This window comes from Halyomorpha halys, unplaced genomic scaffold (genome assembly GCF_000696795.3).
Source record: "Halyomorpha halys isolate HHAL.00 unplaced genomic scaffold, Hhal_1.1 Scaffold291.1, whole genome shotgun sequence".
Classification (NCBI taxonomy): Eukaryota; Metazoa; Arthropoda; class Insecta; order Hemiptera; family Pentatomidae; genus Halyomorpha; species Halyomorpha halys.
The window spans coordinates 562405-576245 of NW_027109101.1; the positions used below are offsets into that span (position 1 = coordinate 562405).

At 29.3% G+C, this 13841-nt stretch overlaps 3 protein-coding genes across 9 annotated transcripts in view; 1 reads left to right on the forward strand and 2 right to left on the reverse strand.

The window, feature by feature from the left end:
- The window catches only part of LOC106680822 (small ribosomal subunit protein uS3), a 14500-nt gene extending 10280 nt beyond the window's left edge, over positions 1 to 4220 (reverse strand). For all 3 annotated transcript variants that reach the window (XM_067047327.1, XM_067047326.1, XM_014420788.3), the window contains exons 1-3: positions 4064 to 4220; positions 1746 to 2065; positions 523 to 710 (exon numbers count right to left, since the gene is read on the reverse strand). In XM_067047327.1, coding sequence (XP_066903428.1) covers positions 523 to 710; positions 1746 to 2065; positions 4064 to 4099 — 544 coding nt within the window. In that variant the 5' untranslated portion in view covers positions 4100 to 4220. The remainder of the gene's footprint in view (positions 1 to 522; positions 711 to 1745; positions 2066 to 4063) is intronic.
- A 974-nt stretch (positions 4221 to 5194) lies between these two features.
- Positions 5195 to 11339, forward strand: LOC106680813 (ubiquitin-protein ligase E3C). 3 transcript variants are annotated; one of them, XM_067047323.1, is made up of 3 exons: positions 5195 to 8766; positions 9496 to 9728; positions 11199 to 11339. In XM_067047323.1, exon 1 carries the CDS (start codon positions 5324 to 5326, stop codon positions 8501 to 8503), a length of 3180 nt encoding a protein of 1059 aa, XP_066903424.1. In that variant the 5' UTR covers positions 5195 to 5323; the 3' UTR covers positions 8504 to 8766; positions 9496 to 9728; positions 11199 to 11339. The 3 variants fall into 3 exon arrangements, with proteins under 3 accessions (XP_066903424.1, XP_066903423.1, XP_066903426.1); XM_067047322.1 differs by having other exon boundaries at positions 5195 to 9728; XM_067047325.1 differs by lacking the exon at positions 9496 to 9728 and having other exon boundaries at positions 11199 to 11326.
- The window catches only part of pbl (epithelial cell transforming 2 pebble), a 37103-nt gene continuing 33819 nt past the window's right edge, over positions 10558 to 13841 (reverse strand). For all 3 annotated transcript variants that reach the window (XM_014420774.3, XM_014420773.3, XM_014420776.3), the window contains one exon: positions 10558 to 11290. The gene's annotated coding sequence lies outside the window, so the exon portion shown is untranslated. The remainder of the gene's footprint in view (positions 11291 to 13841) is intronic.

The window sequence follows — 13841 nt, forward strand, 5'->3', positions numbered from 1 at the left end:
AGTTTATGAAAATAAGTAAAAGCAAATTAATTTTAAATATCTTTTGCTATTTCTTTCTTTAATCAGGACCTTTTGTAGGCATATTAGTATATTAAACTGTCTAATTGTATATTAAAAGACTTTAGCAACATAATTTATATTTTTTCACCGCATATTCCACAGGCTTTCATTGTAAAAAATTCAGGTCTTGGGAATAATTAACTGGAACTTGTTTGGTAAGTGGGTCTTTTTGTGGACCCCTAATGACTACCCAAAGGCACTCTGCCAGTAAGAGTGTGGACTAGGATGGGGTCATTGAAATTCATTTATAGGGGGACAATATAAATATCATATTTCCAATTAGAATCAAATCCACATAGATCCAAATAAGACACTGTGGGACCTTCACCCCAGCCATCACAACCTCATGTTGTAATTAATATTTAATGAATTGAAGCTTACCATACTTATATAACATAAATATGACGAAAGATTGAAACTTACTATTCTTAATTCAGTATTATTCTTATTATAATAAATTACCTTGTCTCAATAGTACATGACGTGTGGCTAAATTAACGTATTCGTTACAGGGGTCACCACTGTGGATCATAAGGCCATCAACAAACTTCATTGACTTTGCTCTTTGGCCCCTAAGTTTACCTGAAACAACAACTTCACAGCCCTTGGCTCCGTTTTCCATTATGAATCTAAGTACTCCGTAGCAAGCTCTGAAAAAAATAGTAAGATATCATCATTTAGAAAGTAATAGATTAAAATAAGTATCAGGCCTTATTGCAAGAAATAAAATTTTTGTAGGCATCATTGATAAAATATAAAGCAACAAAATAACTATATAGTACTAAGTAATACGTAAAAACAAAAGCTTAATTTAGGAGTGTAATCATGAGCCAATGAAATTATTCATTTCAAAAACTAAATGAGAGGCTCAATTAAAATAGTTATTATGATTTGAGTTTTCATATGACTGCACCCGAACCATCTTCCATTTAATATAACACATGGTTAATCAGCGATCTTCCAATAAAATATCTTATTGAAAAAAGTTCTATTAGAGGTAATAATCAAGAAAGCAGCCTGAGATATGCTATTTTAAAAGTAAATAAAAATGTATGGTGAGGAGACCAAGAAAATAGAGAATTTTTTGGTTTTAAAGTATTCAAAAAGAAAGATACCAAGAATAGATCAGGATAAAGCCAACAAGAAATGGCAGCAATACCAGAAAAACAAAAAGATCAATGATAGCCTTTTTTATAAAATCTAGAACAATTATTTAAAACGCCAAGTGTTAAAAGAGATGGATGATAGCATATGAAACATTTCCCAGGGCATTTAAACAAAAAACATAATGGTTAAATTATGTGATAGATAAGGACACTCAATAAAGAAGTATTAATCTGAGTTATGTTAAACCAAAGAGTTGAAATTACATGTGATATAACCAGATACATGAAGAGACATAAAAATATTTTATTATAATCTGCAACTGATGTAGGAGAGTAAAATTAAACTGCATTCAGATAAAATAATCATTAACAAGAATAAACACAGAATAAATATTCGCTCAGTTAAATGACTTACACATATTGAAATCTGAAGTAAATGTAAAACTTGAATAACTGATCACAGTTACTTATGATAATCAATCACTTAACTAAATTTAAGAAAGTTGTAGTTAAACATTAAAGGTGAGCTAGTCTAGAGCAACTAGGTTTTAAATTATTAATATTGTTTGGAAAACATACCGACGGACTGCTAAGCCTCCAATCAATTTGTACCTCAAGGACTCAGCTTGAGCAACAGCACATAAACCTCTAGTTGGAACTTTTTCAGCATAAAGATCTAAAGACTGTGGTTGGAAGTTAAAGCGTTTCTGCACAACAGATGTCAACTCCCTTATTCTTCGGCCTTTTTCACCTAATACACTTTGCGTCCGGGTTGCCATTATTATAATTTCAGTTCTACTAGGAGTTTCACGGACCTCTACACCAGAGTAACCTTCTTCAGCAAGTTCTCTGGTGAGGAACTCATTTAGCTCCGCTCGGAAAACTCCATCTGCCACAAACTAAAAAAATTTTTTTTTTAAATTTAGAAACCAAACCTTTTAAGAAGACAAAAATTTGAAATAATTTACAAACCTAATTTCCACTAAATTTAAAGAACATTTCCACTTAAATTTTTGAATAAAATCATTAATACTGAGACTAAATAATAACCACTTACACCAACAATATTCTAATTTACTAATTTAATGACTTTCAATTAGAAGAAAATGATTTTTTAAAAATCAAAAGATTTGTAGTAATACCTCTTATGACATTTTTTTGTACCACATACAAAACAAATTTTAAAAACCATCCTCATCCTAAGCTCCAGTTGTCCTTTTCTTAAATTTAGTGCAATAATTATACTTCCAGAGCACAAATCGGTATTGTGAAGCCTCCGTATTTCCAGGTAATCTTTTTTTTTTAAACAAAATATTTTAGCAACACCAATAATAAGCATAACAATAAACAAGCAATAAGCAGCAGAATAAGATTAAGAATGTTACCAAGATTCTGTCCACACTATACTTGTGGTATACTTTGTTATTAATTTGGAATAGATACTCCAGAAAGATCAATTTTTGATTTTTTTTCAAGACAAAATGCAACCTTTTCATTGTGATTCCATATTAATCAAACTTTATACATATTTCCACATGACAAAATTCATAAAGATTGACTGATTATTAGTAAATTAACAAAAAATAAAGAAGTTAGACAACAGACAATTAACACAGTCAAAATTAAATAGAAAATTATCATAGTTTAATCGGAGTAAGAAACTGGAATTCTTTAATATTACAAAAAGCCATAAAACCAGTGTGTCCACTAAAACCTTTATACAGAATTCCCGGACTTTACAAAGACATTTTAAGAAAAAATTTAGATTGTACATAATAAAATGAATTTTCTTAACATTAAGAGGATTTAGACAATAGTCATTATAAATTTTCAATATAAATAATATAGATAGTTGACCGTAGATTAATGCTTGAAGAAGTTTGTCGGGGGGTGCGGTCAGCAAAGAACAACATAAATAAACAAAACCATTAGGCATAAAATAAATAAATATGGTTTTGTTTATTTATGTTGTTCTTTGCTGACCGCACCCCCCGACAAACTTCTTCAAGAATAAAAACTAATAGTCCGATATTGCTCAGCTGAACTTGTGAATAATCTTGAAAAAAAATAAATAGTTAGAAGAACAGCTAAGTTTATAGTAAACAGAACTAATATTAACTAAAACAAAATTAGATTCCTGTAAAAAATCTTTTGGTTTCAACGGTTAACATTAGACATAATTTCAATATTTAATAGACTGTAACAATTAACATGTTCATAAGAAATTTCAGAATTAAAAACATCTGTCTAAAACAATCAACTAACTGTATGGACAAAATACTATTAAGAAATTTTGCCATAACAAACCTAAACAAGGCATACTTTACTAAATAGTTTAAATTACACTAATGCTTAACTTAAGTCATAATCAAAACCACAGAAAACTTAGATGAAGCATGGTAAAGAGATAAAATATAACCTAATTTCTCAACATGTGGTTGGCGTAATAATGAAAAATTAATTTCTCATTATTTTTTTTTTTTTTTAATAATGGAATTGATAGATTTATTTATTGATAGATATTACAATCTGCCACACAGTTGTGGGCAATAGGTAATAGTGATTAATGATCTCATACATACTAAAATAAAATAAAATAAAAATAATAAAAAAAAACTCTCAAAATATATACAAACAAAAGAAAAGACAAGATGAACATAATCAAACTATCTGTATGAAAAATAAATAAATAAAATAACATAATGATAAAATAATGTATACAACATTTACACAATCGACCTGAGGATCCCTGAGCCCACTCTAAACTCCGCGTGTGAGGGGTAGAGCAGAGCTCAAGAGATCCCAGCACATCCCTCTCGCCGCATCACTGGTAATGTTTCTCATTAATAAAAATAGCTAATAACAGTTTATAAAACATTGTATCATCTCATAATTACCTTCTTTTTCTTCGATACAGGGGTAGCACAAGTCATTTTATCAGAAGCGTGAAATACTGCGTGGTCTGTCTTCTCGCAAAACGGCTTAGAGATCAATCTGAGAGCAGGGAACTATGTTCAGTGACGAACTGGTCAGCAATGAGGTAGGTACACGTATGGTATATACATGGTAGGTACCTTCACGAAAACATGCTTTAAACTCCGCCCCATTCCTTTTCTTCACTTCGCGTTCACGATATGACTGAAAAAAAGTATTAGAAATTTAAATTAAGAATTGTAATAAATTTTGGTAAGAATGATTAGTAATTTAAAAGTATGTATGAACGACTAATATTTAATTTCATGATGAGGTGTAGATAGTTGACCGTAGATTAATGCTTGGAGAAGTTTGTCGGGGGTGCGGTCAGCAAAGAACAACATAAATAAACAAAACCATATTAAATAAATATGTACTAATTCGTACTAAAATTTCTTTTTTGGTACTAATTCTGAAATTTTAGTACGAATTAGGTACTAATTCGTGTATAAGTTTCAACTCAAAATTCGAAAAGTGCCGGGCTGGCAAGTCCCTGGCCCGGCAGAATTGAACACGTATTAAGTCGCGAACTTTTTGGTACTAATTATGAAATTTTACTACTAAATAGTACTAATTAGGTACTAATTCGTGTATCAGTTTCAACTCAAAATTCGAAAAGTGCCGGGCTGGCATGTCCCTGGCCCGGCAGAATTGATCACGTAATAAGTCGCGATCTTTTTTGGTACTAATTCTGAAATTTTAGTACTAATTAGGTACTAATTCGTGTATAAGGTTCAACTCAAAATTCGAAAAGTGCCGGGTCAGGGACATGCACCTTCAAAAAACGGGACTCTCCCGAAAAATATGGAAGTATTCCAAACCTGCTGCATAGTCCTTCTAGCATTCCTCCGTAGCCATCCTCGATTAAATCAGATAACTGGCAATAATTAAAATCCTCGTAGATTTAATAATATTGCTACAATAAAATACTGTTTCTAAACTAAGGGGCCTTATTGATAATTATCCGTAATAATTTATCACCAAAGCCTCGAGTAGATAAAGATCTCATATAATGGAAACCATATGTTTCTATTAATATTCCACCGAACGAGAAATCAATAAACGTTTTTAGTTATATACTTTTTTTTGTGTACTTTTGAAAGAGAAAAAATTTAAAATAGTATGGTGTAAAATACAATATTGATTGAGCATTGTTATAAGCAAAACTATTTTTGACATAAAATATGATTAAAGATGAATATTTCGAAGGAGATTACAGAAGAAAACCTGCACAGAACTTTTCTGGAGCGAGGAAAAATGAGAAAATTATAGAATTCATCGACAAACTTAAGCACGAAAGAAAGAAAAGGGAAACGAGCAAGACCGAAGTAGAGAAAGCTATTATAATACAGGCGATTTTTAGGGGTCAAGTATGTCGAAAGAATGTAAAACATCAAATGAAAAACGAACTCAATAATAAAATTAAGGAATTGAGTGAAAAAGATTTAAGGAACGTCCATTTCCATTTGAATGACATAAGATACCTACTTAGTCGCTTGCAGCTAATATATCCCAGAAAGATTTTAAGCAGTATTGGTGTTATTCAAGAAAATACCGATTATGACCATATTAGATACATTGCTCATGCAGTGTATAAGCACCAGGAAGCAGTTAATGTAGCTGTTTCCAAAGATATCCATTGGCTATGGAGGATAAATTACCTGTTTAGTTTATACATGTACCTTATCAACTCCTGTCAGGATACTTTTGATGAAACAATCCTGACATTTTTAGACACTATGAAAAGTTTTATAGATACCTCCATTAATATAAAAAGTGAGCTATTTGATGATGACTCCAAAATAATAATAGAAAAACTTCTTTCTAATGGACTTTTCAAAAATTTAATTATGATGTTAGAAAACATAAGTACAATACCACCTCATTTATGTACAAATTTAACAACTCACATTCATGATTTGTTTAAAAGTATATTTCAGTCAATGAGTTCTACAAAGAATGTTAATTTTCTTAATGTGTCAATGAAGTTGTTAGCAGAAGATGTACTGTGTAAAGACTTATCACCTGAAGCCAAAAGACTTGTTTTCCTCACTTTAAAGGAAGTTGAAACGTTTCCAATTCTAGCTGTTTGTGAAATAATCTGCAACTATGATGACAAAAACTTATACTCCATTCATACTTTACAAAACTTTCTTATCTATTTTGAAAGAGAAAAATTTTTAAAGTCTAACAATGAACAAAGGGCATATTTTCAGCTTTTGTCTAAGCTTACCATGAGTATACCATTATTGGGAAACTGTATACACCCCGTAGATGATAAAACTGATGAATCCGATAGTGATAGCGATGATAAAGAACAATGTGTTTTAAATGACTGCTTAGACTTAATCAATAGCACTGAACGAACTGACAAGTGGAACTCAGCACTACTAGCCATGATCACAAGAAAAGATTATGATGGTTTCTTTTGGTTCTGTAAGTGCTTATATCATGTTTGGCTGCATGATCCTTCTTCCCCCATTTACAAATATATGCTCATCAGAAAAGTAGGATTTCAACCATCTTTTTTGAAAGTATTATGGAGTTACATTAACCGACAAAAAAGGATTTTAAGCCTTTCTTCTCAATTGCTCAGTGTTACTGTTTTAAGTATGCTATCAGCTGGAGTTTTTATAACAGCCGAAGAAGCAGACAAAGTAGTACCTACTATGACAATATTCTGTGTCTTGTTGAAAAATTACATGGCACTCTCAAGCGACGAAACTTTGCTCAATGAAGATTTGTTTCCAGAGGCAGGGCATCCAATTGCATTCCCTTTGAATGAAGTAGTTACGATTTGCAATACATTTAAGGAGGTAGCAATTGGAATCATATCATTAGCATTTCCATCCATTTCTTTTGAAGGAATTACAAAACGAATAGATTTTTCAACACCTACCAGACATCTGCAGTTGAATTCTTTGGAATGGAAAACACTTCTTGAACAAATTGTTAGTTTATTGAAGTCATTGTATGACAGAGATTGTCGACAACAATTCACAGATGATCCATCTTTCTGGTTATCAGGTGCAATGGAAGACTCCTATCAATTATTTTCTCATTTTAGAGGATATGAAAACATAAGCCCATTTTCTTCTAATATCTCTTCAGTTCCACAGAACACAAGTAAGCCATTCACTGTTTTTGAATGTAGGTATCTTACTGCCATAAGGACTTTGCCATTCACAGTCAGTTTTCTTAAACGTTTTTCTCTTTATCAAAAGTATATTGATGAAGATAAACAGCAATTTCAAGATCCACACATGCATTTCTTTAATGTTTCTAATATATTTCTAGGGATTCGGCGTGACTATTTATATGAAGATACTTTTGAAAGGTTGTTTTTGGAGCCAGAGATCAAAAAACAGATAAGAGTCAATCTGGTTAGTGCTATCGGGATTGAGGAACAAGGGATTGATGGTGGTGGGCTTTTTAGGGAATTCATATTGGAATTTCTTAAAACAGCATTTGATCCTAACAGAGGCTTTTTTATTTTAAATCGTGACAATGAATTTTATCCTAATCCCAACATCAATGTAATTTGTAAAGACTTTCAAACACACTATAAGTTTATAGGAAAGATGCTTGGAAAAGCTTTATTTGAAAACATAGTTGTCGAAGTGACCTTAGCTGATTTCTTCTTGACTGAAATTTTGGGTTTCTACGATGAATTTTACATAAATGGTTTAGCCAATCTAGACCCAGATTTGTTTAAAAATTTGATATCCTTGACTTGCTATGATGGAAATTTATCAGAAATGGGATTGGATTTCACATTGACACTTAATGATTTTGGAGAAAATAAAATTGTCGAACTGAAACCAAATGGAAAAGATATTCCAGTAAATGAAGAAAATGTACTCGAATATATTTATTTGGTTGCCAAGTATAAAGTTCATATGCAGATTGAAGAGCAGACATCTTCTTTCTCTGAAGGACTGGACAGTGTTGTGTCTCTTGAATGGCTACGCATTTTTACAGCAAAAGAGTTGCAAATAATTATTTCTGGAAATAAATGCCCAATAGATATTGATGATATGAAGGCACATACTGTTTATACTGGGAATCATGCAGAAAACCATCCAACCATCAAAATGTTCTGGAATGTAGTAAAGTCACTTGACAATAAACAAAGAAGTTTGCTTTTGCGATTTGTCACCAGTTGCTCCAGACCGCCTCTTCTTGGCTTCAAGGAGCTTTATCCACCCTTCTGTATTCAGCTTATCGACAGTGATGACAATAGGCTTCCAACTTCAAGTACTTGTATGAATATGCTAAAACTACCTATGTTCACAAATGAAAGTATAATGAAAAAGAGAATCATATACGCAATACAATCGAGATCTGGATTCGATTTGGCTTGAAAAACAAATTAATTATTAAATATATGTTTGATTAAAATCAAGAAAGCAACGATGAAAGAACACTATTGGCCCTAAATAGGGAAGGTTTGATGAATCAACCGATTAGATAGGTTTCCGTCGCCACAAGAATATCAGAATACTTACAAAGTATCATTGTATTTTGTAATAATTCTCTGTCTTTTTTCAGTGAAGAATCAAACAGAATAACCATTTTGTTTAACACGTTCAGCTGAAAAGATTGCTAAGATAGGTGTGTTGAAGAGGTAAGACAAAGCGATACCTTTAGTAATAATATATGAAAAACCGCAAGCAATTGGGAAATAATATAATAATAACCAGAGATATATATTCATTAATTTGAATTTGAAATATAATGTGAATAATAAACACCCTTTAAGCCTTAAAATAACTTTCTCAGAGTACTTCAGATCAAGTCAGTTTATCAAGTGGTATGCTCAGATAGCAATGAACATGACTTACGTGTAGATCTGAATTGATCTTTATATTAAAATTTCATTTCATATACAAATTTCCTATTTAATAAAAAAAAAATTTAAGTAAATTACTTTAAAATTACAATTAGATCTATAAAAATACAAAGATAATCTATATGGCTGTTATTATTTCAAATTAAACATTTATGGATTAAATAAAAAAATAATGAAGGCATATTAACTGACTCCGTGTAACAATTCATATCATTAGCAATTGATGAAATAAATATGATGAGTGGCAAATAATCTCTTCATGGGATTGAGGAGGACTCTGTTTAGTCTAGAAAGCTTTCAGAGCTTGCTAACAATGGCTTTTAGGCTAAACAAGTGCTACAATAAATGTAGCATTTTCAGTAAGGACCCATTGTATTGGTAGCTTAGCTATCAAATTTGTTCTCTTATCATTTAAGTTTTCTCAAAAATGTCAAGTACTCATTTTATGGGTGAGTGGACCCCAGAAGTATCTGAAAATTTGACCTATATACGACTACATTTCAGATCATAATTGAAAGCAGACTGCAGGTTCGACCCTATTAGAAAAAATAGGGAAAGAGTTTAAGGAAACAGATCAAGAGGTTGTGAGTTTCCAGAAAAAATTAAAAACCAATATCTGGTAAACAGGAATTAGGGGAAAGATGGCAGGGTTTAGATGAAGGAAATTGCTAAACACTGTAACCATCAGAAAATGAAAATAACGAGCTGTAATGCAAACGTGAAGAGAATTCACCAGAGTATGATCATACAAGTTCATAAATATATATGATATATTGTAATTTCTATGGATATAATTTATATCTATATAGTATATATATATTTCTGAATTCAAAATAAAGATATTTATTGTGTTTTGATCGATTACAAAATATAACAGGAAATAACTGAATTTTTATACAAAATACATTATAAATTTATATATATTATGTTTAAATACATTTATTTTCTTTCTTTTGCATTGCTATTTAATATTAAAATTATTATTATTCTGATATTATTTTTTTCATGGTTATGTTGATGAACAATATAAATAAAAATACTTTAGTTTAAAGAGGCTCTACTATTACGTAATTCATTAATTAATAATTTTTAACAAGATTATTTGTTTCATTTATTAAGAATATTGTGTAAAAGGGGATTGTTTATAATACATAATTACAATTTAGATAAATAATAAGAAAATTTATTTCTAATGTTTAGTATTAAATGTCAATGTTGATGATAGTCTGAATCGGGAGTTCAATGAACTTTGTTTTTTAAGAACTCCCCCTAGAACAATCCCTTTTTATTATTAACTCCTCAAATATTATGAATATTTTTAGCTTATCTTTCTAATTTAATTTTTTTGAAATATAAAAACTTGGTTACAAGGTTTTTTAAAAAACAAGTCAGATTTAAAAAATATATTCTAATTCTATTATCAATAAAATAATTAAAATATTTTCATGATTTCTTTTTTAAAAATATATATACATATCAAGTCAGACTTCGATTAATTGCAAAAAATAAAGTTAAAATGAATTAATTATTAAAAGAATCAGGTATAATAAACATGAAACATAATAATAAAAATTAAATATTTATTAAAAAGTAGGGATACAAAACAAGGCCAAATTCGATCGGGGCACCATTGTTGTAGCCATTTTAAAAACTACTTAACAAAGTAAAGAATGAATCTTCAGATAATTTAATATTATATTTATATATATATTTCTGTATATATTAATATATACAATTTGATAGTATATTTACAATATATACTTCATTTAAATTGATGGGTGAGCGCCATAAAAGAGCTCTTCATGAAAATATAAAATATAAAATTAAAACAGAGTGAGAAAGATAAAAAAAAAAAAAAAGAAAAAATTTCAGAATAATTCGGTTGGATCAGCTATTGATTGACAATAGGTTTGATAAATTATCTTACTAAATAGCTTTTATTTTATTTTTTTTAAACAACACAGCCAAGCATGTAATAAACCACCAGACAAATTGAGGTTAAGTTTGGTATTATCTAATACCAATTTACTTATTGTACATATATAAAATATATTTTCTCTTCAATAATAAATAGATAATAGCTATCAAATATATATAACATATATATATGTATATCTACATCGGTTATATTATGTACAAATCTTACATAAGTATTTTCCTAAAAAATTTACAAAGAACAAAAACTTTTGATTTTGCGATTGTCGTAGAGAGAAGGAAGGAAAACAGTTCCCTCATCTGGTAAGCTTCAGCAGCCGAGGCAGTTGGTAGTACTGTCATTGTGGCTCCAGGTCTACCATCACTGGAAGAAAACATTCACAAAAATTTAAAAAAAAAAAAATTAACATGAGAAAATAAATAAATAAACTAAAAGTTATTACCAATAAATTTGGGACTAAATTTTTGGTAGATTAATTTAATTTATGTACAACTAGCAAACCCAGCAATGCTTAGCTTTTACTATATTTGAGGATGTACATAGATTTAATGAACACAATTGATAGTTTGATTTATATTATTGTATTTAGTTAAATTAAACATAAACGTATAATTTATTGTTATGATTTGGTAACATAAATTGAAACAATATATGTGATAAGGAAAGAGATAGAAATGGTTTGTCAAACCGACTGACCTATGGTAGATTTTTTAGGAGTGAAACAAAGTTGATATTCGATATCAATATTATAGCACCTCAAGAAACCCATAAATACGAATTTTCAAAACAATTGGAAAAATAAAATTTTTTTGTCCAAAATTTTCGCCCTATATCTAATTTAAAAAAATTAGAACTGAAGATATAAAATAAAACGTGTGAATTTTGTTTTTCCTATTTGAAACCCTTACTTCACCCCTATAAGGGTGTTAAATCTATGTTTAGTTCATGTAGGCTGAAAGAGTAGACAGCTTTCCAGCGGTTCTATTGATGTTGGAACTAGATAAAATGCAGGGGAGTTATGAACGATTATATGAATAATAGTCACCAGAAGAAAAAAAAAATTTTCCAGATAAATCTAGGTAAAAAATTTCTAATTTTTAATTTCTTTGAAAGATGGTATTTGGTAGTTTGAGACAACACTCAAAATGAATATGAAATGCTCTTTTATAAAAAAACATTTGGCCTACTTTACCCTGAGCCACATTATGTTTTTATAATTTTTGGTAAATATAATATAGCTTAATAGGATCAATAATATTTGTTTCTTATTCTTGGGAAAGAGATGAATTGATTGGTGAACTATAACAGGGAAAAAAGTTTATACTTTCTGATCTAAAAACCTAAAACGCTTAATTTTTTTCCAATTACAAAACTCTGGGATTTCATTATCTTTAAACCTTCCAATGATGAAAGTGAACATTTTGAAAAAAAAAAAAAAAAACTGCACGCAAAACACGTCCAGTAATTAAAAAGTTGACAGTGGACAAAGATGTATACTCAATATAAAGGTGTATTACTCAATATGTTTTGATTAAGCATTCGTTGTTTTGTTTTAGTAATTTATTTATTTTATGCTGATATTAATAAAATGGTTTGTAACTTTTACAAAAATATGAAGGAGATGGTCAACGATCAAAAACAAAAGATGGTTAACAACTATTTATTAGCCGACGTTTTACCTCACTACTCCAAAATCTGGTGTAGATTGGTCGAGTAGTGCTGAAGTTATTTCTATTTTTTCACCATATATTTTTATTATATAATATCATTTACTCCTATAAAATAAACAATTAATTATACCATTAATCCAATGTGTAAATAACGAAATATATTAATTTATATCAAACTTTCAATTGTGAAGCTTTGCCCAGTCTGCTAGCAACCATATAAAACATGGATCCACGGTACCATGGATCAGACACTTAAAGAGTGACTTCAAAGAGGAAAATATCTCTTAAAACTAATCTACTAAAGTCAGGAAAATATGACAGTATGCCCCATATCTTTGAGCTACAGAAATAATATAATTTATTTAGTAGTTATAAAAAACATCCATTTGGTCTCAATAATTTTTTTTTTATTTTAACACTCCAATGTTTCGGCCATTTTCAAGGATCTATCAATAAAAATTTTTTAAATACAATCTATTCATTAAAACTTAGTTTTAAAAACATCATGAAAAATTATTTTCTCACTTCATTACACCAACACCCTAGGTATCAACATAATTGCAGGCCATATTGCCTTTGCCAAATTATTTATCATTAGTCATTAACACATTAACTAGTTTAAAGGATTTAGTATCACATATTATAGTATTAAGTGATACTATATAATATGATCATATAATATAATATGATATCAGATATTATATTTAGAGATACTAGATACTGTAAAATTTATTGTTTTATATACGTCTCCTATACTTTTTTAACTGTATATTTTAAATTTTTATTCTTACCATTGTTACGTAATTTTTTATTATCACTGTTTATTCAATTTTATTTTATATTAATACTATTTTATGTCTTCCTTCCTTTTATTTGTATATAATTTTCTTATCACTTAATTTTTATATAATATTTATCCTACCTTAATTTACCTTATTTTTGTAATGTCCTTAGTTGTTTTTAGTATTTTTTTAGCCCTGAAAAAAGGGGCGAAACATCGAACATTAAATATTTAAAACTATTTGTTCTTGTTTGACCGCAACCCTGACCATCTTCTTATATTTAAGTCATACGGTCAACTATATATATATTGTAATATGCTCTTTTTGTGTAAATAGTATATTTTGATGTATAAAGGGTTTTTAATATGTTTTATTTTATGTATAATTTTAATATTGTTAATTGTTATTTTAAAACAAAAAGCAAGCTAACCAGTTTTCTTTGTCTAAAAGAAATACGTTATT

Excerpts from the sequence above, each read along its gene's own strand:
- LOC106680813 (XM_067047322.1), top strand. The coding sequence starts at position 5,324 with ATGATTAAAGATGAATATTTCGAAGGAGATTACAGAAGAAAACCTGCA.